This window comes from Hyperolius riggenbachi, chromosome 1 (assembly GCF_040937935.1).
Source record: "Hyperolius riggenbachi isolate aHypRig1 chromosome 1, aHypRig1.pri, whole genome shotgun sequence".
In the NCBI taxonomy this organism is placed as follows: domain Eukaryota; kingdom Metazoa; phylum Chordata; class Amphibia; order Anura; family Hyperoliidae; genus Hyperolius; species Hyperolius riggenbachi.
Window position 1 is genome coordinate 360,471,550 of NC_090646.1, and position 25,306 is coordinate 360,496,855.

General features: G+C 43.5%; 1 protein-coding gene across 3 annotated transcripts in view; it reads right to left on the reverse strand.

Moving 5' to 3' along the window:
* Window positions 1-25,306, reverse strand: part of FRMPD1 (FERM and PDZ domain containing 1) — a 265,938-nt gene that overhangs the window by 108,959 nt on the left and 131,673 nt on the right. For all 3 annotated transcript variants that reach the window (XM_068234237.1, XM_068234234.1, XM_068234236.1), the window contains exon 2: window positions 8-118. In XM_068234237.1, coding sequence (XP_068090338.1) covers window positions 8-114 — 107 coding nt within the window. In that variant the 5' untranslated portion in view covers window positions 115-118. The remainder of the gene's footprint in view (window positions 1-7; window positions 119-25,306) is intronic.

Below are 25,306 nucleotides of genomic sequence, written 5' to 3' on the forward strand. Positions count from 1 at the left end.
AGCTTACCGGGATGAATTATCTCGTGACCGGCGTAGCCATCTCACAACCATCTGTTCTATTCGGTGTCCTTTGCGGGTCTGGAAGAGATGCGTGTCTGGATCTGGATCCTCCATTTACCTAAACAGAGGTCAAAGTAAAAAAAAAGTATGAGCTTGCAGTAAATCACAATAAATCACTTTATAATCCAGCTTCCTAGAACAGAATAAATGTGGGTACAGCTTTTCCCAAATAGCTCCATTTGTTAGTTTTATGTGGATGACTACAATGGAAGCTCCCATACAGAAATTGCCTTTGGTCAGTGCAGGTAGCGCTGAATCACTGTAAACAATTCTGAGCCAAATGTCTGAGGGGCTGACAGTACAGAGTGTAACAGCTGCAATACAGAGTTTGTGCTGTAGCTTGGAGACAGAGCTGAGAAAGGAGCAAACATACAGATAAAACTGTGATACAGAAGCATTAACTCTGCTTCTGGCAGCTGTACAATACATTTGTCCACATTGTCGTCCATCATAATTATCACAATATGCCATACATTCACTGGAGATATGAGATATTGTATGTATATGCTACAAATTCACGCTTCATTTCCACTGACTGTTTTTACTACTTTTTTTCTTTTCTCTCTACGAAAAAAAAAAAGCTAACGCACATTGGCTTAACAGAGAAGTGAACTATCTTGTGCAATGCTACATTATTATGTAATTCTTAGACCCAAACAGTTATTATTATTATTGATTTATAAAGCGTCAACATATACAGTGTCGCTGTACAAAGTAAGAAACAAAACATGGGGTACAAAATAATACAGACAATGGTATACACCAATATACAAAATACAGAATCAGTACAAATTACAGAATTGGTAGTTACAGTGACAAAATGAATATGAATAAATGTGTAACAAATTCTGAGACACAAAAGGGTTAGAGCCCTGCCCCCTTGCAATCTTGCAATCTAAAGGAATTTGAGGGGGGATCTAGTAGGAATAAAACTTGACCAGAGGTCAAAAGAGGAACTGGCCTAAGCTATAACGTGTGCTACTGTGCTTGATGGGAAAAAAAATGCGTTTTGAGGGGACCTTTAAAGATATCAAAGGATGGAGAGTGGCGGATGTAATGTGGCAGGGTGTGTCAGAGGAGGAGTGAAGCGCGTGCAAAATCTTGTATACGTGAATGCGAGGAAGTGATTCTAGAGGAGGACAAAAGAAGGTCATCTGCAAATCTAAGATTACGGTTGGGTTGGTATCTGGGAACTATTGAGGAGATGTACAATTCAGAGAGATTGTGGAGAGCTTTGTAAGTTACAGTTAAGAGTTCGAATTGGTTCCTCTGGTTAATTGGTAGCCAATGAAGAACTTGCCCGAGAGGAGCAGCACAGGAAGAGCAAGAAGATGAATGAGACGAGCAGCCGAGTTCAGTACAGATTGAAGTGGTGCCAGTCTGTTAGTTGGTAGTCCACAATGTATTTTATGTTACAATAGTCAAGAGGAGATATTATAAGAGCATGTATAACCATTTTTGTGTCCTGAGTGAGAAAAGGTCAGAGGCGAGATATGTATTTGAACTGGAGATAACAGGAGCTGCTCAGGGAGTAAATGTGAGGAATAAAAGAGAGAGAGAGGAGTACAATGGAGACAATGGAGGCAGCAATCTTCTGAGGCTGTTCAGGTTACATTGACATTTTGTTCCTTGGAAAATGTTTATAAAATATCCATGCACTTGATTTGGGGGGAGGGGGGTTAAGGGTAACAAAGTATTTTTTTATGAACCCCTTGGGGTTAATTTGGGGCTCATCTGTGTAGATTTTTCCCCACCTCCAGTCCTTGGAGGAGAAATAATATAATGGGGCAGGGGACTTAGAATGGAATCTGGAAGCCTTCCTAACCTCAGCGGTAATCCCGAGTCAGGCTGGTGACGGAAATCCACAGCTCAAATCGGTAATCCCGGTTAATGATAAGGGGGCCCTAGGTAGAATGTCCTTTTTTACCCCCTAATTACACTTTAAAAACTTTAACATGTATTGTAAATGAAAACTGACAAAAATAATTTTAAAAAGTTTCAGTCCTTTTCTTTATTTTTCATGTGTTCTTCTCTCTTTTTTATTAACTTCTGCTGTATACATCTTTCTTCTTTAAATCTTCCATAATTTAATACATTCTTGTTTTTTATTTATTCTTTAATCTTGCTTGCAATACAATGCAAGCTGTCCATCCTCACCATATCCTGTTGCAGTACTAATCAGCGGCTCATATGCATTTCCTGCCAGGAGCTCCTATTGGTCCACTTGTGTGGATCACTAGGCATGCTACCCTGGAATATAATCAAATTAGAAAGAAATTCATTTTATGGTCCATGATTCGGAAAGTATTATAGTGAGTGGAGTCAAATGACGGAATGAAAAGATCCACACCAATCTTTAGTTTTCTCTCAAGGTTTGCTATAAGTGAACACAGGAGATGCAGTCTAGTAAATAAATAATAATAATAAAAATAGTTAGTGGTCGCAGCTGTCTACACTGATGAGTTTAGCAATATCAGAGATTGCCCCTAGATATTTATGAAAGGTTAGAGACTTGAAAAAAAAAAAAGCATATTCAGTAAGAATCTTATATAGTCTATAATCTAACTTGCTGGAAACATTTGTTTCTTGTACCTTGTTATCGTGTTCAATACATTGTTAAGAAATCCCCCTACAGCTACTAAGATTTAATAGTTTGTTGTATGAATGTGTACCGTTCCTATTATTTACACCTATACATATAACAAGGCATCTTATGTTTCAAGTTCAGTGGTTAAGTGGTTTCAAATTAAAGCATATATATTCTTTGCACTGAAGTTATTGACTAATCATGTGGACTTGTCTATAAACTGGTAATTTTACAACCCAGTGTTGATGTATGTATATTTAAGTATGGTTAAAATTGGGGTCAAATCAGTACTACAATATACTTGTATTGTTGATTTTAGCCATATTGTATGATAGGCAGGGCCGGATTTAGGCCAAGGCCTCCTAGGCCATGGCCTAGGGCACCACAGGAACAAGGGCACCAAAGCAGCAGGCTAAACTGGTGCAGCATTTGCAAGCTTGCAAATGCTGCAATGCAGGGAGATCAGACGAGCGCCTGACCGCGGTACTCTGCTGCTAGCCGCTTATGCAGCAGCCACCTTGCTTTCTGTGCACATTTGCATTGTGGCCGGCAGCTATGGACTTGGGCAGGATTGGAGACAAAAAGGAAGAGGAAGCTTCTGCATTGGAGATGAGTGGAGAAATGAGTGACACTGATGTCTGCTGAAGTGTGAAGGTGAGCTGGCTACCGATACTAAAGGGGGTGGGAAAAGGAGGGATTAAGGGAGTCATCTGGCTACTTATACTGGAGGGAAAGGGGGAGGGGTCCTCTGGCTACCTATACTGGAGAGAAGAGGGAGGGGTCATCTCGCTACCTATAATGAAGGGGGGGGGCTGGTGACAGTGGCCTTGGGCGGTAAAGAGTACAAATCCGGCCCTGATGATAGGTGGGAACATTCAAATGTCACATAGGACAATCTTGGGTCAAACAAAACAACTAAAGAAGTATAAGCAAGTTAGATACAGAGAAAGAAAAATACATTTTTTAAAATCTGTGTTTTGTGAATTTTTTTTTGAATATTTATGTATAATTAACTTTTTCTTTTCTATTTATCTTCTGCAGTACTATCTCCCTTAAAATGTACAAAGAGTTCCTCAGTCTTTCTGTTGCGTATGTACGCGTTGTCGGTGAGTTGGGTGACAGAAGAGCCAAAGTATAGTAGCACCTCCACCGATGTGACTGGTCACCCGTGTATGAACTACTTGAACACACCACTCCCAGTGTACACACTTATTTGGATGCGGGCTCACCAGATCAAATTGCTGACCATATCATAGACCAGCATTCAGCACATTGACAACACAGTTCACCTTCCTTGATCGAGTAGAGTCTTCTCCCTTAATAGACTCAAACACAGCTTCTGTAGTGTAATACTGTTTATTAAAAGCATTAAAATACAAGTAGTGCACACACATTTCGTAAAAGAATCATGCGCATATAGTAAAAAACATCCGGACGTCCTCTATGCTGCCAGTCTTGCGTCTCCACTCAGCGCTGGAGGTGCTACTATACTTGGTCCCTAACAATATTACGCTATATATTGTTTTGTTGCTCTGAGATTTACGCAGAAGATGGTCGGTGGAGTATGAAATACCATTTGCTATATGCTGTTTATGCTGATCATAACTAATCAGCCATCACATTTGGTGAGCGCAATACTTACTATTGGGATGGAGGCCTGACATTGTGGCGTTAAAGTGGACTTCTATGTTAAAGAACTGTGTTGTGGCTAACTTTTGGACTTTCTCTGGCTGATGTAGAGCGCTGAACTCAATTCATTTTATAATTTATAGGGTGTCAATACTCACTCATTAGTTCAGCGATCCACCTAGCTAGTGTGTGCATTTGGAAGTTTAACCCCTGAGGTTAACATTGGTTCTTATCTCTTTAAGTAAATTTTTTGCTACATTAGTGTCTGCTGAGGAGCGCATATACCACTCTCTCTGTGTAGTCCACAATGTAGGTACGAGTTGTCAGTGAGCATAGTGTGAGTGTGACAGCAAGCAGTGTAGGTGGCTGTTACACTTTGTAAAGGGACTGGGGGTAGTAAATATAACTGGGAGGAGGGGTGTTTGCCTACTTATGTGGGTTTTTCCTTTTTTTTGGGGGGGGGGGGGGTAGATCCCTTAGACTCGGAAGCTTTTAACCTATTTTGGTTCCTGGATGTAGAAACTACGTCCAGGAACCATGCGCGCTACCGCACGCTCCCACGGCCGATCGCGCGCGTGCACGCGCACTCCCGGCCGCGGATTCGGTAGCCACGGAATCAATGTATCGGGCTATGGTGCCCGATCACTGATTCCTCTCCCCCGCTGAAAAAGCGACAGCTTCTCTCGGAAGCTGTGCTTTTTCTGGCCGTTGCCTTCCCCCTGCGTCACTCTAAGCGTGTGTTATGCTTAGAGTGACGTCATGTAAACAAACTTATGGCCGCCATCTTGTGGCCAAAAAGTAAAACTACAACTAAAAGTAAAAAAAATTCAAAACAACACACAATTACATTATAAAACTATAGTTTACATCCCACCCTCCCAAAAATACCCAAATAAAATGTTTAATATATAAAAAAAAAAAAAAAAACCATTACAATAAAAAAAAAACATGTAAATATTTACCTAAGGGTCTAAACTTTTTAAATATCAATGTAAAGATGAAATATTTCTATATTTTTTTTATTTTAAACTTGTAAATAGTGATAGATGCAAAACGGAAAAAATGCACCTTTATTTCCAAATACAATATTGTCGCCATACATTGTGATAGGGACATAATTTTAACGGTGTAATAACCGGGACATATGGGCAAATACAATACGTGAGTTTTAATTATGAAGGCATGTATTATTTTAAACCTATAATGGCTGAAAACTGAGAAATAATGATGTTTTCCATTTTTTTCTTATTCTTCCTGTTAAAATGCATTTACAGTAAAGTGGCTCTTAGCAAAATGTACCCCCCAAAGAAAGCCTAATTGGTTGCGGAAAAAGCAAGATATAGATCAGTTCATTGTGATAAGTAGTGATAAAGTTATAGGCTAATAAATGGGAGGTGAACATTTCTCAAGTGAAAACGACGGAACGCGAATGGGTTAAAGTAGCTTGCGAGTCAGAAAAGTATGGACACCCCTGCTCTATAGGACCCAGAGCCTTCCCACTCCTTAGGTAAGTATCTGGTTGATTTTTTTTTCCCATTCCCATTTACTTTAATTCCCTACATTCTCACATAAAGATATGCAAATATTACTGCAGTTACTGGAGAAAAGAATCCCTAAAATGAATAGGTGTGTAGGTCTACAATTAAGTGCAATTGATGCTGGCTCGACAGATGAGACAAGAGAACAGAAAAGATCAGATTAAAAGCTCATACAGTTAATGGTATTCTCAGATGTAAAAACAGTATAAGACACAGACAGAATGACTAAGAGGCATTTTGAAAAAACAGCCATTATATTAACATAATAATGCACTATTAAAAGTAATCTAAACTTGTGATTGTACTGCTGGCATAATGAAGATATTGCTTGCATAATGACATTCCTCGTTGCAGTCTTGTAACACCTGGGGAAATGTGCTCTGCATTATTTATTTATTTTTTTGCTGGTATTGCATGCATCTATCTATCCATCCATCCATCGATGCCCCTGTACTGCCAAGTCTAAAGGTGGCCATACATGGTACAGTTTTTAATTTTTTTTTTCGATTAGATAATTTAGTTCGATTATTCCGTTAGATCGAATATAAAGATTTTTCCAGTATGGCCGATCACATTTTTCTCGAAAAAATGGGATAATCGTTTGAATTTTTGGGATGGGATGTGAAAGGTCTCCTTTCCTCCTACATTGTTTTCATTTTTCTTCCCATCCCATCTTCCCTCTGTTGTTTTATCCCATCATGTGCTCTATTTCTGTCTTTCTTGCCTACCCTCTTCCCCAACTTGCTCTTGCTCTCAGCTTGATTCATCAATATTACTGCGTTGGAACAGTGCAAGTTAAATCTTCTTACGTGCACAAATCACATTAGGGCTACGTATTTAATGCGGGCACGCTACATGCACTGCGTAGCATGTACAGCCAATGCTTGCAAACGTCACGTGACAGTAATGCATAGCTACTGCTAATAGCATGGCCCCTACGTATCATGGTAGATCACGTCACTTTCCCGCTGCTTTTACAAGCATTGGCCGTTGCTAAGGAGCACAGGCTACGCTGCCAGTTGCGTGCATACCATGCCCCTGCTATAATTAAGTAGCGCTTATGTGATTAGCACACGCAAGAACATTTAACTCTCGCTGTTTCATTGTAACACTGTAACATTGATGAATCATCTCTTTTAATCTCCCACCTTGCACTCTCTCCCTCGCTTTTTTTTCCCCTCCCTCCTCACCCCTATCCTTTCCTTCTTTTTGCTAGTCTCCCTTCCTCTCTCTCCCCTTTCCTCCCTCTGTCTTTTGCCTTTTGACTGTCCTCAGAGGAAATCACTATCTAATCCTTACCATAATCAAGAGTGTCTGAGACAAAGTATTAGTAGGTTTTTAGAAATCCGTGCAGAACTGTCCTCAGACATCCTAAGAAATAGAGTGACCAGATTTTTGTCGGTTCAACCTGGGATGGGGGGTAGGGGAGAAAGGGGGGGGCCGGCGCCGTGCGCGCCGAAAACTGGGGGCTGCTGCGCCGAGCTGAAAAATGGGTGTGGCCATGACATTGTATGGGCGGAGCTAGCATAATGATGTAACAGCGAGGCATAAGAAAGCAGTGTTTACGCCATGATGTGGTCAAACGAGGATTTGCATCATGGGTGTGCAGAAACTGTGTGATGCTATTTAATAGTATACCGTAACCCCAAAGCAGCAAACATAGCCAACTATGACCATTAAATAATAAATGCAGCAACAGTTACCCCAGACACCACAAAATAAACGCAATGTGGGCAACATGTCAGCAGAAAATAAACGCAATGTGGGCAACATGTCAGCAGAAAATAAACGCAATGGCCAACATGTCAGCACAAAATAGACGCAATGTGTGCAACATGTCAGCACAAACTAAACGCAATGTGGGCAACATGTCAGCAGAAAATAAATGCAATGGGCAACATGTCCGCAGAAAATAAACGCAATGGGCAACATGTCAGCAGAAAATAAACGCAAGGGGCAACATGTCAGCACAAAATAAACGCAATGTGAGCAACATTTCAGGACAAAATAAACGCAATGTGAGCAACATTTCAGCATAAAATAAACTCAATGTATGTAACATGTCAGCACAAAATAAACGCAATGAGAGCAACATTTCAGCACAAAATAAACGCAATGTGAGCAACATGTCAACACAAAATAAACGCAATGTGAGCAACATTTCAGCACAAAATAAACGCAATGTGAGCAACATTTCAGCACAAAATAAACGCAATGTGAGCAACATGTCAGCACAAAATAAACGCAATGAGAGTAACATTTCAGCACAAAATAAACGCAATGTGAGCAACACGTCAACACAAAATAAACGCAATGTGAGCAACATTTCAGCACAAAATAAACGCAATGTGAGCAACATGTCAACACAAAATAAACGCAATGTGAGCAACATTTCAGCACAAAATAAACGCAATGTGAACAACATTTCAGCACAAAGTAAACACAATGTGAGCAACATTTCAGCACAAAATAAACGCAATGTGAGCAACATGTCAGCACAAAATAAACGCAATGTGGGCAACATTTCAGCACAAAGTAAACGCAATGTGAGCAACATTTCAGCACAAAATAAACGCAATGTGAGCAACATGTCAGCACAAAATAAACGCAATGTGGGCAACATTTCAGCACAAAGTAAACGCAATGTGGGCAACATTTCAGCACAAAGTAAATGCAATGTGGGCAACATTTCAGCACAAAGTAAACGCATTGTGGGCAACATGTCAACACAAAATAAACACAAGGGGCCATATGCAATTCACTTTTTCACCTGAGTTTTCTCCTAGGTGATATTTTTAAATTTGTCAATAAAATGCCTGCTAAGCCACCAGCAAGCAAGAAAACACTCAAAATAGTTTTGATAGTACTGTTGTACTTACTTCTCAGTTCTTTTTCAGTTGAAATGTGCTGGAAAGTTATTTTAAAAAGAAGATGAAAAATTATCTTATAGGAGAAAACTCAAGAGAAAAAGTGAATTGCATATGGGCAAATGTGTGCAACATTTCACCTCAAAAAAAAAACATTTACTCACCTGACAGAAGTCTCCGGCCTCTGGCGCGCTGCTCCCGGGACCGTCTTGCTCCTGCACTGCAGTCTCCCACGCTGACAGGCAGAGCAGGGCTACGGTAAGATGGCGCCTAAAGCCCTGTACTGGAGACACAAATAGTCTCCAGTACAGGGCTTCGGCAGCCATCTTCCCATAGCCTTGCTCGCCTGCCGGAACGGAAGAGTATGCAGTCTGGAGCGGGGCTGCGGGCAATGAACTGGCACGGCGTCTATAGACGCCGCAGCCAGTTCATGCAGATACAGTGGCCAGAGTCCCGAGGCCGGGACGTCCCGCGGCTAAAAGCGGGACGTTTCCCGGGACCTCATGCAGCCTGGGACTGCGAACCCCATGGCGGGAAGCATCCCGGGAAAAGCGGGACGTATTGTCACCGTATAAGAAATCACTAAATAGTGCAGATTCCTTCTTAAACTTTTAGGAATAGGAGGAGTTAGAAAGGTCTCTCAGGCTGTGCAGTGTGTGAGGGAAATTACTGTTGCTGAGGTAACCAACACATCTGCTGTCAGCATGCTCTGAATGAGGGGGAGGAGCCCTTCACAAATTACATGTAGTCTGCACAATCTGGAGCACCGATATGAAGCACTTCTTAGGGCCTGTTTCCACTACATGCAGATTGGATGCAGAATGGATACAGAAAAACTGACTCCAATGTATGCCTACGGGAAAATCTGCATCAGAAAAATTGCGTTTAGTGGAAGCAGGCCCATAGGCTTTAATTGGAGTACGTTTTTCTGCATTCATTCTGCATCCATCTGCTTGCAGCAGTTTAGGAATGGATTTGCACTTTTCTTTAACTGTAGCGCAGCTCTAGAAATCCACGCAAAACTGCCACTATTACGTAAGTTTTGAGAAGCGCAGAACAGTTCCTCTGCTGATTAGAGCAGTTTTAGAAGAAAAAACTGTTAGTAATGCTTTGATAGATCTGGCCCCTAATGTTTACCATATTATTAAAATGCATGTATATACAGGGAGTGCAGAATTATTAGGCAAATGAGTATTTTGACCACATCATCCTCTTTATGCATGTTGTCTTACTCCAAGCTGTATAGGCTCGAAAGCCTACTACCAATTAAGCATATTAGGTGATGTGCATCTCTGTAATGAGAAGGGGTGTGGTCTAATGACATCAACACCCTATATCAGGTGTGCATAATTATTAAGCAACTTCCTTTCCTTTGGCAAAATGGGTCAAAAGAAGGACTTGACAGGCTCAGAAAAGTCAAAAATAGTGAGATATCTTGCAAAGGGATGCAGCACTCTTAAAATTGCAAAGCTTCTGAAGCGTGATCATCGAACAATCAAGCGTTTCATTCAAAATAGTCAACAGGGTCGCAAGAAGCGTGTGGAAAAGCCAAGGCGCAAAATAACTGCCAATGAACTAAGAAAAGTCAAGCGTGCAGCTGCCAAGATGCCACTTGCCACCAGTTTGGCCATATTTCAGAGCTGCAACATCACTGGAGTGCCCAAAAGCACAAGGTGTGCAATACTCAGAGACATGGCCAAGGTAAGAAAGGCTGAAAGACGCCCACCACTGAACAAGACAAGACTGGGCCAAGAAATATCTCAAGACTGATTTTTCTAAGGTTTTATGGACTGATGAAATGAGAGTGAGTCTTGATGGGCCCGTGGCTGGATTGGTAAAGGGCAGAGAGCTCCACTCCGACTCAGACGCCAGCAAGGTGGAGGTGGAGTACTGGTTTGGGCTGGTATCATCAAAGATGAGCTTGTGGGGCCTTTTCGGGTTGAGGATGGAGTCAAGCTCAACTCCCAGTCCTACTGCCAGTTTCTGGAAGACACCTTCTTCAAGCAGTGGTACAGGAAGAAGTCTGCATCCTTCAAGAAAAACATGATTTTCATGCAGGACAATGCTCCATCACACGCATCCAAGTACTCCACAGCATGGCTGGCAAGAAAGGGTATAAAAGAAGAAAAACTAATGACATGGCCTCCTTGTTCACCTGATCTGAACCCCATTGAGAACCTGTGGTCCATCATAAAATGTGAGATTTACAAGGAGGGAAAACAGTACACCTCTCTGAACAGTGTCTGGGAGGCTGTGGTTGCTGCTGCACGCAATGTTGATGGTGAACAGATCAAAACACTGACAGAATCCATGGATGACAGGCTTTTGAGTGTCCTTGCAAAGAAAGGTGGCTATAATGGTCACTGATTTGTTTTTGTTTTGTTTTTGAATGTCAGAAATGTATATTTGTGTATATTGAGATGTTATATTGGTTTCACTGGTAAAAATAAATAATTGAAATGGGTATATATTTGTTTTTTGTTAAGTTGCCTAATAATTATGCACAGTAATAGTCACCTGCACACACAGATATCCCCCTAAAATAGCTAAAACTAAAAACAAACTAAAAACGACTTTCAAAAATATTCAGCTTTGATATTAATGAGTTTTTTGGGTTCATTGAGAACATGGTTGTTGTTCAATAATAAAATTATTCCTCAAAAATACAACTTGCCTAATAATTCTGCACTCCCTGTAGTGCTGATGTCTGCAGCACTTTACTGAGTACATTGTCATGTCACTGACTGTCCTCAAAGGAGCTCACACTCTAATCCTACCATAGTCATAGTCTAATGTCCTCCTATATTATTATTATGTATTTATATAGCTCTGACATCTTCTGCAGCACATTACAGAGTACATAGTCATGTCACTGACTGTCCTCAGAGGTGCTCACACTCTAATCCTACCATAGTCATAGTCTAATGTCCTCCTATATTATTATTATGTATTTTATATTATTATTATGTATTTATATAGCTCTGACATCTTCTGCAGCACTTAACAGAGCACATAGGCATGCCAGTGACTTTCCTCAGAGGAGCTCACAATCGGTGTTATTATTATTATTTATTGGATTTATATAGCGCCAACATATTACATTATTGATGTGTGGAGGTAAGTTTTCTTTTGCCTTATTATCACCAGCATTAGCTTAGTGAATTGAGGCCATTATCAGGTTAGGCTGTAAGTAGGTAGTATCTTCATTAAAATTTAGACCCAGAAAAACTCTTCAGTGAAGCCTTGAACCACCTGTCTTTTGTCATTGTTAGAGACTAGGGACTTGATTCACTAAACTATGATAACTCAAATATCATACCTTATGAAAAGATATCACACCTTATCAAAGTTATCACACCTTATGAAAATATATCACACCTTATCAAAGTTATCACACCTTATCAAAGTTACCACGCCTTATCAGAGTAGCATAGCAAGCGCTACGAACCCGCAGGGGCTCAGGGCAGGACGAGTGCCATTGCCAATTAGCAGGCATAAGTTCGTAGTGCTCGCTATGTTACTCTGATAAGGCATGTTAACTTTGATAAGGTGTGATAACTTTGATAAAGTGTGATATCTTTTCATAAGGTGTGATATCTTTTCATAAGGTGTGATCTTTGATAAGGTGTGATATCTTTGATAAGGTGTGATATTTGAGTTATCACGGTTTAGTGAATCAAGCCCCAAGTAGCAGTGAATCCAGTGAGCATGGTGACAGCTGGCAACATCTACAAAAAAACAGCTTCCATATTTATTCACTTAAAATACATTTAAGTTCAACTGAGAATAGTGACATTGATTTCTCAGCTGGCTGACCTGTGCTGGCACTTTCTCTCAGGTAGTGAGTATGCATAACAGCATCAGTTATAGAGCTCTTTATATTATCATCACGTATCAATATAGCGCTAACCTTTTCTACAACACTTTACAGCGTATAATGCATATTATTATTCACAGTCCCTTTAGAGGAGCTCACAATTTAATATCTCTATTTTAGTTAAGTATCACTACCCCAATCTAAGACCTTTTTTTTTTTGCCTGGGGGTGGGGGCGATCATTTTCTAAAGAGGTTCTGCTATGTGCACCCAGCCAGGAATATTGTACATTGGAAAGGCATCATCAGCTGTCTTAATAAGGCCTCTAATATATGTCAGTCTTCTACACTAATTCACTTAAATAATCGGAGTGTTTTCAAAAAGCAAGAGGCATAAACTAAAATGCTGATACTGACATACAGTAACTTAAAGAGAAACTTTAACCAGGATTGAAATGAATCCCAATCAGTAGCTGATACCCTCTTTCCCAAGAGAAATCTTTACCTCATGGGACATCTGTATGGCTGATATTATGGTGAAACCACTCCCACAGTGTGATATTAGGGCCATGCAGGGCTGCCTTCAGAAGTTTCTGGGCCCCATACTGAGAAAACCCATTGGGCCACCCTCACTCCCCACTCATATTTAAGGTGATCCCCCTATATTTAAGGTGGTCACCGAGGATCAGCAAACCACTGTGACACATGCAATCCTATGGGATTACTCTCACTGCAGTGCTTGAGCAGCGTTTGCGATTTGAGAAAATCGCAAACATGCTGCATGCAGCATTTTATCAGCAATTGCGATTTTCCTTCACTGATATGAGAATGGTGAAGCACAAACATGTCAAAATCTCAAAAAAATCAGAATGCAAAATCAGCCGGCTGAGGCGAAAACAGCCACATTCACTGACAGTCTGTACATCCTGTGGCAGACTTGCAGCTGGAGCCTATGTGTGGCATTGTCCGCCGGGCCCCAAACTCACTTGGGCCCCATACTGCAGCCCCAGTCATATTGCACTGTGGGTAATAACAGCTGTTTCCAACTGCCTAGCAAGCCATGTGTCCCTCTGTGTAGAGAACTCTCAGTAAACAAACATTGTGCAGAGTTCACCTGTCAGGACTAAATATGTCACCACCTGTTATAAATTTCAGAATGTAAATCAGGGTGAGAAAAGATTTTACAATGGGTAAACAGTAACACTGATAATAATTTATAAGTGAATATTGTAAAAAAAAAAAAAAAAAAGCAATTTTATTCATTAAGTTATTTGCATTACAGTTTCTCTTTAACCCTTTCGCTGCCAGACGATTTGTCCTAATCGCGAAAATCTACTGCCAATCAGTTTTTAGACATTTTCCACTCATTAGGTTTACTTAGAATTTTTGACAGGAAAACCTACATGAAATAGGACATATTATATATTGTTTTTTCTGTAATGAATTGGGCTTGAACACTGAAACAAAATTTTGTACATTTTTCTGGAGATATAACAACATTTTGGCGTGAAATATGTTTAAAAAAAAAAAGTGAAATAAAAAATAAAATATTTTTCTGTTGTGTTTTTTAATTTAAAGAAGAATTACATTTACAGGCAAAAATTTTACTCTTTGTAAAAGCCCTGATTCTGCTGAATTAACAAACAATGCCAGATATGTTTTGGTATCCCACTTTTCCTGTCCTTGAATATGTGAGCCAGTACAGGTAGCCAGATAAAGGTGTAGCCAGTATAGGTAGCCAGGAATAGATGCCCCAGTCCAGGTTGCCAGGTACAGGTGCAGCCAGTATAGGGAGCTAGCTATAGGTGCCACAATACAGGTAGCCAGGTATAGATGCAGGCAGGATAGGTAGCCAGGTATAGGTGCCACCAGTACAGGTAGCCAGATATTGGAGCAATCACTATAGGTAGCCATAAATAGGTGCCCCAGTATAGGTAGCTGGTATAGTTGCCCCAGTATAGGTAGTAGGTATAGGTGACCCCAGTATAGGTAACAGGTATAGTTGCCCCAGCATAGGTAGTAGGTATAGGAGCCCCCGGTATAGGAAGCAGGTATAGGGGACACTGCGGGGAGGAGGACTGACATCATCCTCCCTCCACATGCCCCCCCCCATGTGGCCCCCCCTGTCTGGCTGGAGTGCAGCGGTCGGTGTGTAATTAACTCACCCAATTGCTGGCTCCACGCGTTATCCCCTCCAGTGGCAGGCTCTTCTCTCCTCTCCTGATCTCCGTATGACGTGTAGTTACTATGCGTCATACAGGAAGTAGAGAGGAGAGAGAGCCGGCAGCTGCCGGAGGGGGACACGCGGCATGGAGGAGCAATCGGGTGAATAATTACATTCCCGACTGCTAATCCAGCCATGCAGGAAGACAGAGGAGGGGGGGCCCATGTGGAGGGATGGAGGAATAATGTCGGCCCCCATCCCCGCTGCTTCCTGGGGGACAAAACTGCCAATAACGTACTAGGTATATTGCTGGCAGTTAAAGCATTTACCTGCCACAACGTACCTAATACGTGCTTGGCAGTAAAAGGGTTAAAGGAAGCTTGAAGTGAAAGGAATACAGATGCTGTCATCTTCATTTCAGTTGTCTGGCTGTCATGCTGAGCTTTTGACTTTAGTTGTTTTTGAGTCACACACTTGCAACAAGCCGATCAGAGGCAAACCTTAAAAATTAAACACAGAGACGTCTGGGAGCCCAGATCGTGTAGTATTTTCTGCAAGAGGGAGGATAGGTGTAATTAAGGGGGGTACTCACAAGATGATATTGAAATATGATAACAGAGGCGCCAAGCAGAATAAAATTAGTTAAAATTGTTAAAAAGGGGGAAGTGGGTGGACTCACCTCCCTTCTGAAAAAAATGGCCGGACAATGGACAGGTTACTTACAGTCTAAAGTAACATTTATTAGTAACTCCAAAAGTGCAACGCGTTTCACGGGTAACAGTCCCGCTTCTTCAGGCAAACGATTATTTGGAGGGTGCTGGGGAAGGGAAACAAAAGGAAAAAAAAGGGGATTGCCAGAGGAACGCAAATACCAGGCACCCAAAGGTGCACCACAAGTCTACAGCAATAAAATGTGCAATATGCATTTAACAGCAAGATATGCATACAAAATAGACTGAGAACGTGTGCAAATAGCATGTATAAAGTGACAGTGCACATATCCATAATATAAAGGCAGAGTATGAGTCACTCTTAGTAAAATGATAAGACAGTAAAAAAATGAATTTAAAACAGGGAGAAACAGGGAAAGGTTTAGTTTTTAAAGGAGTGAGTGCAGCAGTATATTATGATAAGGCAAAAAAGGCATAACATTTTTTTTTTTTTTTTTTTTTTTTTTTTTTTTCCCCAACCCTACACCACCACCCCCACTCATGAGTCTCACGGTTCCACGCCCGTCACAGTATCCACCATACCCACCACCTATACTGGTTCCCCCCCCGGGCTTCAAACCACCAGTCACTACCCAAGAGACTTCCATTAACAATTCCAACACTCCACTGGTTCTAACGGCACCCAAATTCTGTTTCGGACAAAATGTTACCAAATCTGTCCCCAATAAACACACCCATAAACATCCCCCTCAGGGTCCCAAAACTAAACCCACTACCAAAACCGTTATTGAAAAACCTCATCCTCCCTCAGATGTTCCCCACCCCAATCAGACTACTAATAACATCATGTCAACCTCTGGGAACAACCTCCACTCCAAAAAAAAAAAAAAAAAAAAAAAAAAAAAAATGCAGTAGAAAGCAATGTTGCAATTTTTGCAGATGATACAAAATTGTGCAGAATCATCAACTCTCAGGAAGATAGTGACATATTGCAACAGGATCTGCATAGGATGGCTATATGGGCACATAAATGGCAGATGAAATTCAATGTTGAAAAATGTAAAGTCATGCATTTTGGTCATACCAATGGTCTAGCACCTTACAAAATAAATGGGATACAGATGGGGACATCAAACTTGGAGAAGGACTTAGGAGTACTCATCGGCAAGTTAAATAATCGTATTCAATGCCAAGTCGCTGCAGCTAAAGCTAATAAAATTTTGGGATGCATTAAAAGGGAAATAAAAACTCGAGATGCTAGCATAATATTGCCACTGTTTAACTCTCTAGTAAGGCCACACCTGGAATTTGGAATTCAGTTCTAGGCGCCACAATACAAGAAAGATATTGCAGTTATTGCAGTTTTAGAACAGGTGCAGAGTCGAGCAACAAAATTGATACGAGGGATGGAAGGTCTCACTTACCAAGAAAGGTAAAAAAAAAAGGATAAACTGGGTTTATTTAGTCTAGAGAAAAGACGCCTTAGAGGGGATCTAATTAACATGTATGAATACATCAGAGGGCAATATAAAAGCTTGGCGGATGAGCTTTTTGTCCCTAAGCTTTCACACAGGACTAGAGGACATGATATGTGCATGGAGGAAAAACGTTTTAGCCATTTTTTTAGGAAAGGGTTCTTTACAATAAGTGTGATTAAGATGTGGAATGCATTGCCATAGGAAGTAGTTATGGCAAATTCTGTATCTGCATTTAAAGGAGGCTTAGATGTTTTCCTTGCATTGAAAGACATCCATGGCTATAATTACTAGGTAATGCCAAGTGGTGTTGATCAAGGGATTTTATCTGAATGCCATCTGGAGTCGAGAAGGAATTTTTTCCCTTTCCCAATCAGTGTGTGACGGCTGGGGTGGGAGGAATGGAGGGGCGCACTTTGGTGTCTCAGCCTTAGGTGCTGGAGGACCTTGTCCCGGCTCTGATGTGAGTGCCACAGTCAGGTGGCCTGCATAAGGGGGCAGTAGGCAATGGCATCGATCCAGCTGCATGTTTTTCTTATAAGCATTACTTATGCATGTTCCAACAAATGCATTCATAAAACAGGAACCTGAACAGGACTTGAGTTATTTGCTCAGCACTGATACATCATGATTTGTTTGCACTGTGCAAAGCAACATTGCTAAACCTCTTTGAAAGCAGCAGAGGGATTATTAGTAAGCTTCCATGTTCTACCCAGTAATTAACAGCATCATGTACTGTACAGAACTCCCGCAAAAACCTTTTCCTTTAGGGCCTTTTTCAACTACGCCCAAATCTGCAGCATTTCCCCGCATGCAAGAGGGGCGGGGAATCGCTGCCTATCTATTTCATGGCCTGCCATCCAGATTGCACTTTGTTGATAATCTGGACAGCATGCTGCAGATTTTTGCAGCACACAGCCGAATCACCATGGCCGTACATGGCACGGCTTAGCAGTTTGGGCTGCAGCTTTGCATTAGCATTAGATTAGACTTCTAAAGAAAGTGAAAATCCCATGTGTAAAAATGAATGAGGCTTCACTACATGTTCTATTTCATTTAAAGGTACCCCCCACAAAATATATTTTAAGGTGTAATTGTAGTAATAGGAATAGGACAGCACTGTTTTGAGTCAGTGGCTTATAGTTATTAGTAACTGCTTTCATCATATCTTGCAAATGTACTTCCAAAATCACTGTATAAAAATGTTCAGTAATTCCCCACCTTAAATTGGATATGGCAAAGGAAATTATACTAAATTAACCTATGTACAGGGGCGTAGCAATAGGGGTTGCAGAGGTTGCAACCGCATCGGGGCCCTTGGGCCACAGGGGCCCAAAGGGCCCTCCCTCAACTACAGTATTAGCTCTCTATTGGTCCTGTGCTCATAAGAATCACTTCTATAGATACTTTGAATAGTGGTAATCATTAGCAAACTGTTACCCATCCCCTTCTTGCACCTCAGAAACAGTAATTGCCTTTGGCAGGTTTTGGTGCGCCATATCAATTGTTATGTATAGAGTGCTTGGGGGCCCCATCGTAAAACCTGCATCGGGGCCCACAGCTCCTTAGCTATGCCACTGCCTATGTACATGCTTGTCTCACCTACATTTCTTTAGATAATTACTGTAACCATGGTTGATTGGTTACTTACCTGCCCTTGCATCCAGCGATGGCTCTTGTTAGGGCAACAGAGTATAACGATCGCTCGTTACACTCCAGCCGCCTAGTCACGCTGCTCTTCCATGATGGTGGAGGGACGGCAACCCGATGGACTTCTGGGTTAGGAGTCCCCTGTTGCTAGGTGTGCTCGCCTCTCCTTCTTTAGTCCTGGTGACGGTGGGAAGTACTACCCTCGCACTAATTGAGAGCCAGGGTATTTGAACTCTGCGGTATTATAGACCAGCGCTGTTGCATCTAGTTACAGCAACGGCAAGCCCTCGCTATTCTCCTCCTCTTGACCAGTTCCAGGATTCCCTCCCTTGTGGCATTCCCTGTATTGCTGCTCCCTTCCAGTCTGCCTGAACCTAACCTGGGATCTCCCCTGTCTGTCACCTGCCAGTCATTTCCCCAGCCTGTCACTATCTATCCCTGGTTCCCTGCCTGTCAGTCACCTGCCAGTCATTTCCACTGCCTGTCAGGATCCTTCCCAGGATTCCTGCCTGTCAGCAGCCTAACCCGGGTGACTCCTACCTATCAGTTCCTCCAGGATCCCATTCCAGTCTGCTCCCTTAAAGGGCTTCCTTGCCAGGATTCCCCTGCCTATCTGTTCCCCTCCTGGGAACCCCTCCAGCCAGTTCCCTTCCCGGATTCCCCTTCCTGTCCATTCCCCTCCTGGGAACCCCACCATCTGCTCCTTTCCCAGGATTCCCCCTGCCTGTTCATTCCCCACCTGGGAACCTTTCCCTGTCAGCTCCCTTTCCCTGTCAGCTCCCATTACTGATTCCCCTGCCTGTCGGTTTCCCTCATGGAAACTCCTACAGTCAGCTCCCTTCCTGGAATTCCCTTTCCTGTCCGTTCACCTCCTGGGAACCCATCCAGTCAGCTCCCTTCCTGGGATTCCCCTGCCTGTCTGTTCCCCTTATGGGATTACCTCCAGTCAGCTCCCTTCCTGGGATTTTTCCAGCCTGTAAGTTTCCTTCCTGGATACCCCAGCTTTTCATTTTTCTCCCTGGATTTCCTTTAGGTTAGGTCTTCCTGCCCAGCTAGTCCCGTCAAGCCTGCCCTGGCCTGATAGCTCAACGATCTGCTCTGCCCATACCCCCTCCTTTCCCCTCAGGTAACCTCTGTTCTTCCCGTCACTAATCGCGACCTGGCAAGCACTAGGCAGCAAAGTAGTCCACCACTCACTAGGGGTGACGGCCCATCATCCCTTGCGGGGTGCACTGGGGAAGACCAGTGCTTGATTAGACCCCATGCCCTGGGGCTGCTCGCCCCTTGATACCAATAACGGAATCAACAGATCCTGGACGGTTCATTAGAACTCTGACAATTGCCTTCTTAATAAGGCTAAATAGTAAAGGTAGTTATCAAGGGGGAGGAGGAGGGATTTCTGAAACATTGGAGAGGGCTGATGATCCTCCCAAACAGAAACCTTGCTAAGTTCTATTGAAGTCACAAATCAGAGTCCCAAAGCCATGAAGATTAGTATTTGGAGCATGTTTGTTCTCAGTTATGCTATATTTATCTTATGCAGGAGATGGACACATTTAGGAAACTGTACATACACATTTAATTTGGGCATACAAATGTATAATCTAAGATAATATATAGCAAAGAAATCATTACATTCGGCGTATCGTGCTTTGAAATAGAGGAAAGAGACAGTTATCACACAGCGGTAATTTTTTTTCCAAAACATTGTCAAAGGCAAGCAGCATGAACAACAATCCTACTTTACAGATTTTCACATTTAAGTAAAATTCATACATTAATTTCTCTTGACAAAAATAGCATGACTCGTGTGCTGTGCACATGAATAATTCATTCTAACTTACAAACAGGATCTGGCAATGTATGCAGATACCAAATTGTGGATAGGTTTATGGGTTGTGGCTTGAGAAGAATTGTCACTAAATGTAATATTAAAGACTGTTTGTTTGCTCTGCTATTTTGGCAGCTTACTGTCCTTGGGAGAGGTATCAGAACATAGCAGAGTTCACTGAGCAGACCTCAGGTTAGAGGCCTGAGCGGGTCGGGTACCCGCGGGTTACCCAAAATGCGGGTCGGGTGCGGGTACCCAAATTGCGGGTACTGCGGGTGCGGGTCGGGTCGCGGGTAGAGAGTTGCGGGTGGGGGTCGGGTGCGGGTCTGCGGGTGCGGGTTGGGTCGCGGGTAGTCAAAACAAGCATAAAATAATTCTGTATCTTTTGCCTTCCCAGAATCTGTGATGAATGCTGGCAACAGAATACTTTCTTGCTGACTTTCTTACTGCTTCTCATCTCAGGACTGCTTACTGCTTCAGGACTCCTTCCTGCTCTCAAGTTGAGACCTCCCCTCCCCCCATACTAGTGCATATAACTGGGAACATGCCAGTGTATGGTGACCATACGTCCCGCTTTACCCGGGACGCGTCCCACCTGTCCCAGGCTGCATGAGGTCCCGGGAAACGTCCCGCTTTTAGCAGCGGGACGTCCCGGCCTCGGGACTCTGGCCACTGTACAATGAACTAGCCGCAGCGTCTCCTAGACGCTGCACTACTTCATTCCCCGCAGCCCCGCTCCAGCAGCCTGCATTGTCCTCCTCCGGCAGGCACAGGCAGAGCAGGGCTACGGGAAGATGGCGTCCGGAGGCGGAGCCCTGTACTGGAGACTATTTGTGTCTCCAGTACAGGGCTCCGCCTCCGGATGCCATATTGCTGTAGCCCTGCTCTGCCTGAGTGCCTGTGAGCCCGGGGAGCTGCGCACACACACCAGAGGCCGGCCGGCCGGCTGACTTATGTCAGGTAAGTAAATGCTTTTTTTTTCCCAGGTGAAATGTCTGCCCACATTGCGTACATTTTGTACTGACATGTTTGCCCCCATTGCGTTCATTTTGTACTGACATGTTTGCCCGCAGTGCGTTTATTTTGTACTGACATGTTTGCCCGCAGTGCGTTTATTTTGTACTGACATGTTTGCCTCCATTGCATTTATTTTGTACTGACATGTTTGCCCGCAGTGCCTTTATTTTGTACTGACATGTTTGCCCGCAGTGCCTTTATTTTGTACTGACATGTTTGCCCGCAGTGCGTTTTTTTACTGACATGTTTGCCTCCATTGCGTTTATTTTGTACTGACATGTTTGCCCGCAGTGCGTTTATTTTGTACTGACATGTTTGCCTCCATTGTGTTTATTTTGTACTGACATGTTTGCCCGCAGTGCGTTTATTTTGTACTGACATGTTTGCCCGCAGTGCGTTTATTTTGTACTGACATGTTTGCCTCCATTGCGTTTATTTTGTAGTGACACGTTTGCCCGCAGTGAGTTTATTTTGTACTGACATGTTGCCCGCAATGCGTTTATTTTGTGCTGAAATGTTGCCCGCAATGCGTTTATTTGTGCTGACATGTTGCCCATTGCGTTTATTTTGTGGTGTCTGGGGTAACTGTTGCTGCATTTACTATTTAATGGTCATAGTCTGTGTTTGCTGCTTTGGAGTTATGGTATACTATTAAATAGCATCACACAGTTTCTGCACACCCATGATGCGAATCCTCGTTTGACCACATCACGGCGTAAACACTGCTTTCTTATGCCTCGCTGTTGCATCATTACGTTAGCTCCGCCCATAGAATGTTATGGCCACGCCCATTTTCCGGCGCGGCAGGCACCACATTTACCCCCCTATTTTTCGGCATGCCGCAGCCCCCCAATCCTTCCCCCCCCCCCCCCCGGCCCCTGTCCCAGGTTGAGCCTACAAAAATCTGGTCACTCTATGCCAGTGTGATATTGAAGATGTGTTTTTCATAAATGGCCAGAAATCAGTGGGGCATGCTCTGTTAGAGGAAAAGGTGTGATAGGAAAGCTCTGGGGATATTTGAATGGACAGGAGCTAGAGAATGTTCAGGCATGTTCTCTAAAGCTGGAGGGAGGAGGCAGAGAAGCACATGGCAGATAGAGAAGCACATGCTTCATGTGCTCATGTGACAGGATCTGCAGACTGTGTAGCTGCATCCACAGCAATCTAACACACACAGGTATGTTTAAAGAATAATTAAATACATGATTTTATCAGAGAGATACAAGACAATGAGGCAGATTTATCAACACGCATGCATGCAAAATGGAGGAATATCTATTGCAAAAGTGAAACAATTGATGTGTGCTGGTTTTTATTTTATTTTGCTTGTGATAAATCTGTTCCAGTTAACTTTGATCCTTAGTAGGTGCGCATGTACAGCATATTTGTTCTTCCTGCTTAAAAGCATACCTCCCAACATTTTGGAATGAGAAAATGGGACACTTAGGCCACACCCCTGACACACACCTAGTCAAGCATACAGTACATTTGGGCCTTTAAATAAAAAAAAAAATTGACAATTTACCCTGCCTGTGGGTGGGGAGGAGGGTGATGGTGCCCGTGGGTGGGGAGGAGGGTGCCACTGGAGAGGAGGGGGGGAAAATGATCGAGGCCCTAGTCGCGCGGATGCGGTGAATGGGATGCGGGTCCGGCATTACTTTCCTCCCTCCCTCTCTCAGAATGTGCCCCCCTGTGTCCCCCTATTTGCAGAGTAGCAGCGGAGCGGGCTATCATCTTACCGTCCATCCTCGCATACCGGCATCTGGCTCTTCTCCTCTTCCTGCTTCCTGTGACGTCACTGGAAGTAGAGTGAAGCCAGATCCCTGTATGCGAGGATGAATGGTAAGATGAAATGAAAGCCTGCTCCGATGCACTCTTTACTCTGCAAATAGGGGGGACACTGGGGGAACATTCGGAGGAAGGGAGGGAGGGACAATATTATGCCAGACCCGCATCCCACACACTGCATCCGCGAGGCTGGGGCATCGATAATTTTTTTTTACATCTGACCCCCCAGCCAGCCGGGACACTGGGGGTCATAACGGAATAGCGGGAGAGCCCCCCCAAATCGGGTCAGTCCCGACGAAAATAGGACGGTTGGAGACAAAGACTTGTTGTACTCTTACGCAATTCTGATTTTCTTAATGAATTACCGTTTATTTTACTGTTGAGCTACTGTAATAAGAAGAAAATATAATTTAGGGTGTATATACACATTCAATTTGGATTGGCCAATTGTCTTTCAATTTTACATCTCCCATGTAGTATGAGAGATTAACTACTCAATTTGCTCATAGTCGTTACAGCCGCATGACGCAAAGCAATCACACATACTCGTATCCACATTGACAAGTTAATTTTGGCACTTAACAATATTTTTTCTCAAGCCTACACGTTTTGCACAGGTAGATCTGCCAAGCACCTTCATTCAGCAGTAGCTCATCATTAACAAATAACAGAAGTAATTGCACTTTGGTGCATATACACACACACACAATTTTGATTGGCTGATTTTGATTGGCCCTCATACTACATGGAAGATCAAGATTGTGTGTGTATATGCACTCTTAAATCTGAAAATTATTTATATGAGCCTGGACGCAGAGTCTATTCCTTGCAACTCATAGCTGCAGCGGTGAAAGTGTCACCCTGGCCACCACAATGCATGCTGGGAGATGTAGTACATTAATGTGCCTACATCTCCTGTGATTACATTAATGTACTACATCTCCCAGTGTGCATTGCAGTGACTGGGGGGGGGGGGGGCACTTTCTCTAGATCTAGTGTAGATGGTGGGCAGCCTACAGCCTACAGGAACAGGGATATGGGTGCTCTGCTCTGCTATTTGTTATTTGAGCAGGTCTGTTACTTCTCGATTTTTATTGATGTAACTACCTGCCGACCACCCCACGCCAAAGGGCGTGGCCGCGGCAGCAGCCCCAGGACTGCCTAAGGCCGATTGGCGTCAGGTCCTGGGGCCAGCTACTGCAGGAGATCGCGCACAGACTGCATGTGCATCTCCTGCTTGAGGGGCGGAGCTCCACTATTGCCGCTTGGAAGAATGTTAGACGGCGGAATCGCTGTCTATTTACACAGTACAGCGCAGTGATGTCCCCCTAGGGCAGGGCTGTCCAACTGGCGGTCCGTGGGCCGCATCCGGCCCGCCAGGCCTCCTGTTGCGGCTCACTCGTCTCCTCAAGATGCAGGCATGGCTTGCGCTATGGGCGCCATGCCTGCTCCCTCTTGTGTGGCCTTTCCTGTGTCCCCGCTGCCTCCCAGCTCAGACCTCAAAGATCGCGGCGACTGAGGCAAACAGAGTGCGCATGGTACCCGCATGGAGTACGTCACATGCGGAAGTGACATCATTAGTCACTTCCGCATGTGACGTTCTGCTGCGCGGGTGCCATGCGCGCGCTCTGCTTGCTTCATTCGCTGCGATCTGTGAGGTCTGAGCTGTGAGGCAGTGGCAGCGGGAACACAGCAGCAGATCGGAGGTAACGGGCGAGGCACTGGACACCTCGCTATCTAGCTGGGGGGGACACCTGTCACTATCTAAAAGGGGGAACACCTGTCACTAACTGGGGGAACACCTGTCACTATCTAAAAGGGGGAACACCTGTCACTATCTAAAAGGGGGAACACCTGTCACTAACTGGGGGAACACCTGTCACTATCTAAAAGGGGGAACACCTGTCACTAACTGGGGGAACACCTGTCACTATCTAAAAGGGGGAACACCTGTCACTAACTGGGGGAACACCTGTCACTATCTAAAAGGGGGAACACCTGTCACTAACTGGGGGGGCACCTGTCACTAACTAACTGGGGGGACACCTGTCACTATCTAACTGGGGGGGGCACCTGTCACTATCTAACTGGGAAAAATCTATTAACCCTTCGCACACTCACATGCAAATGTTCAAACAATTGCATTCACAGATTCACTCATCCAGGCACAACTGTTATCCCTACAGCTAAATTAAAAGCCAGGGTTTTAGTTCAC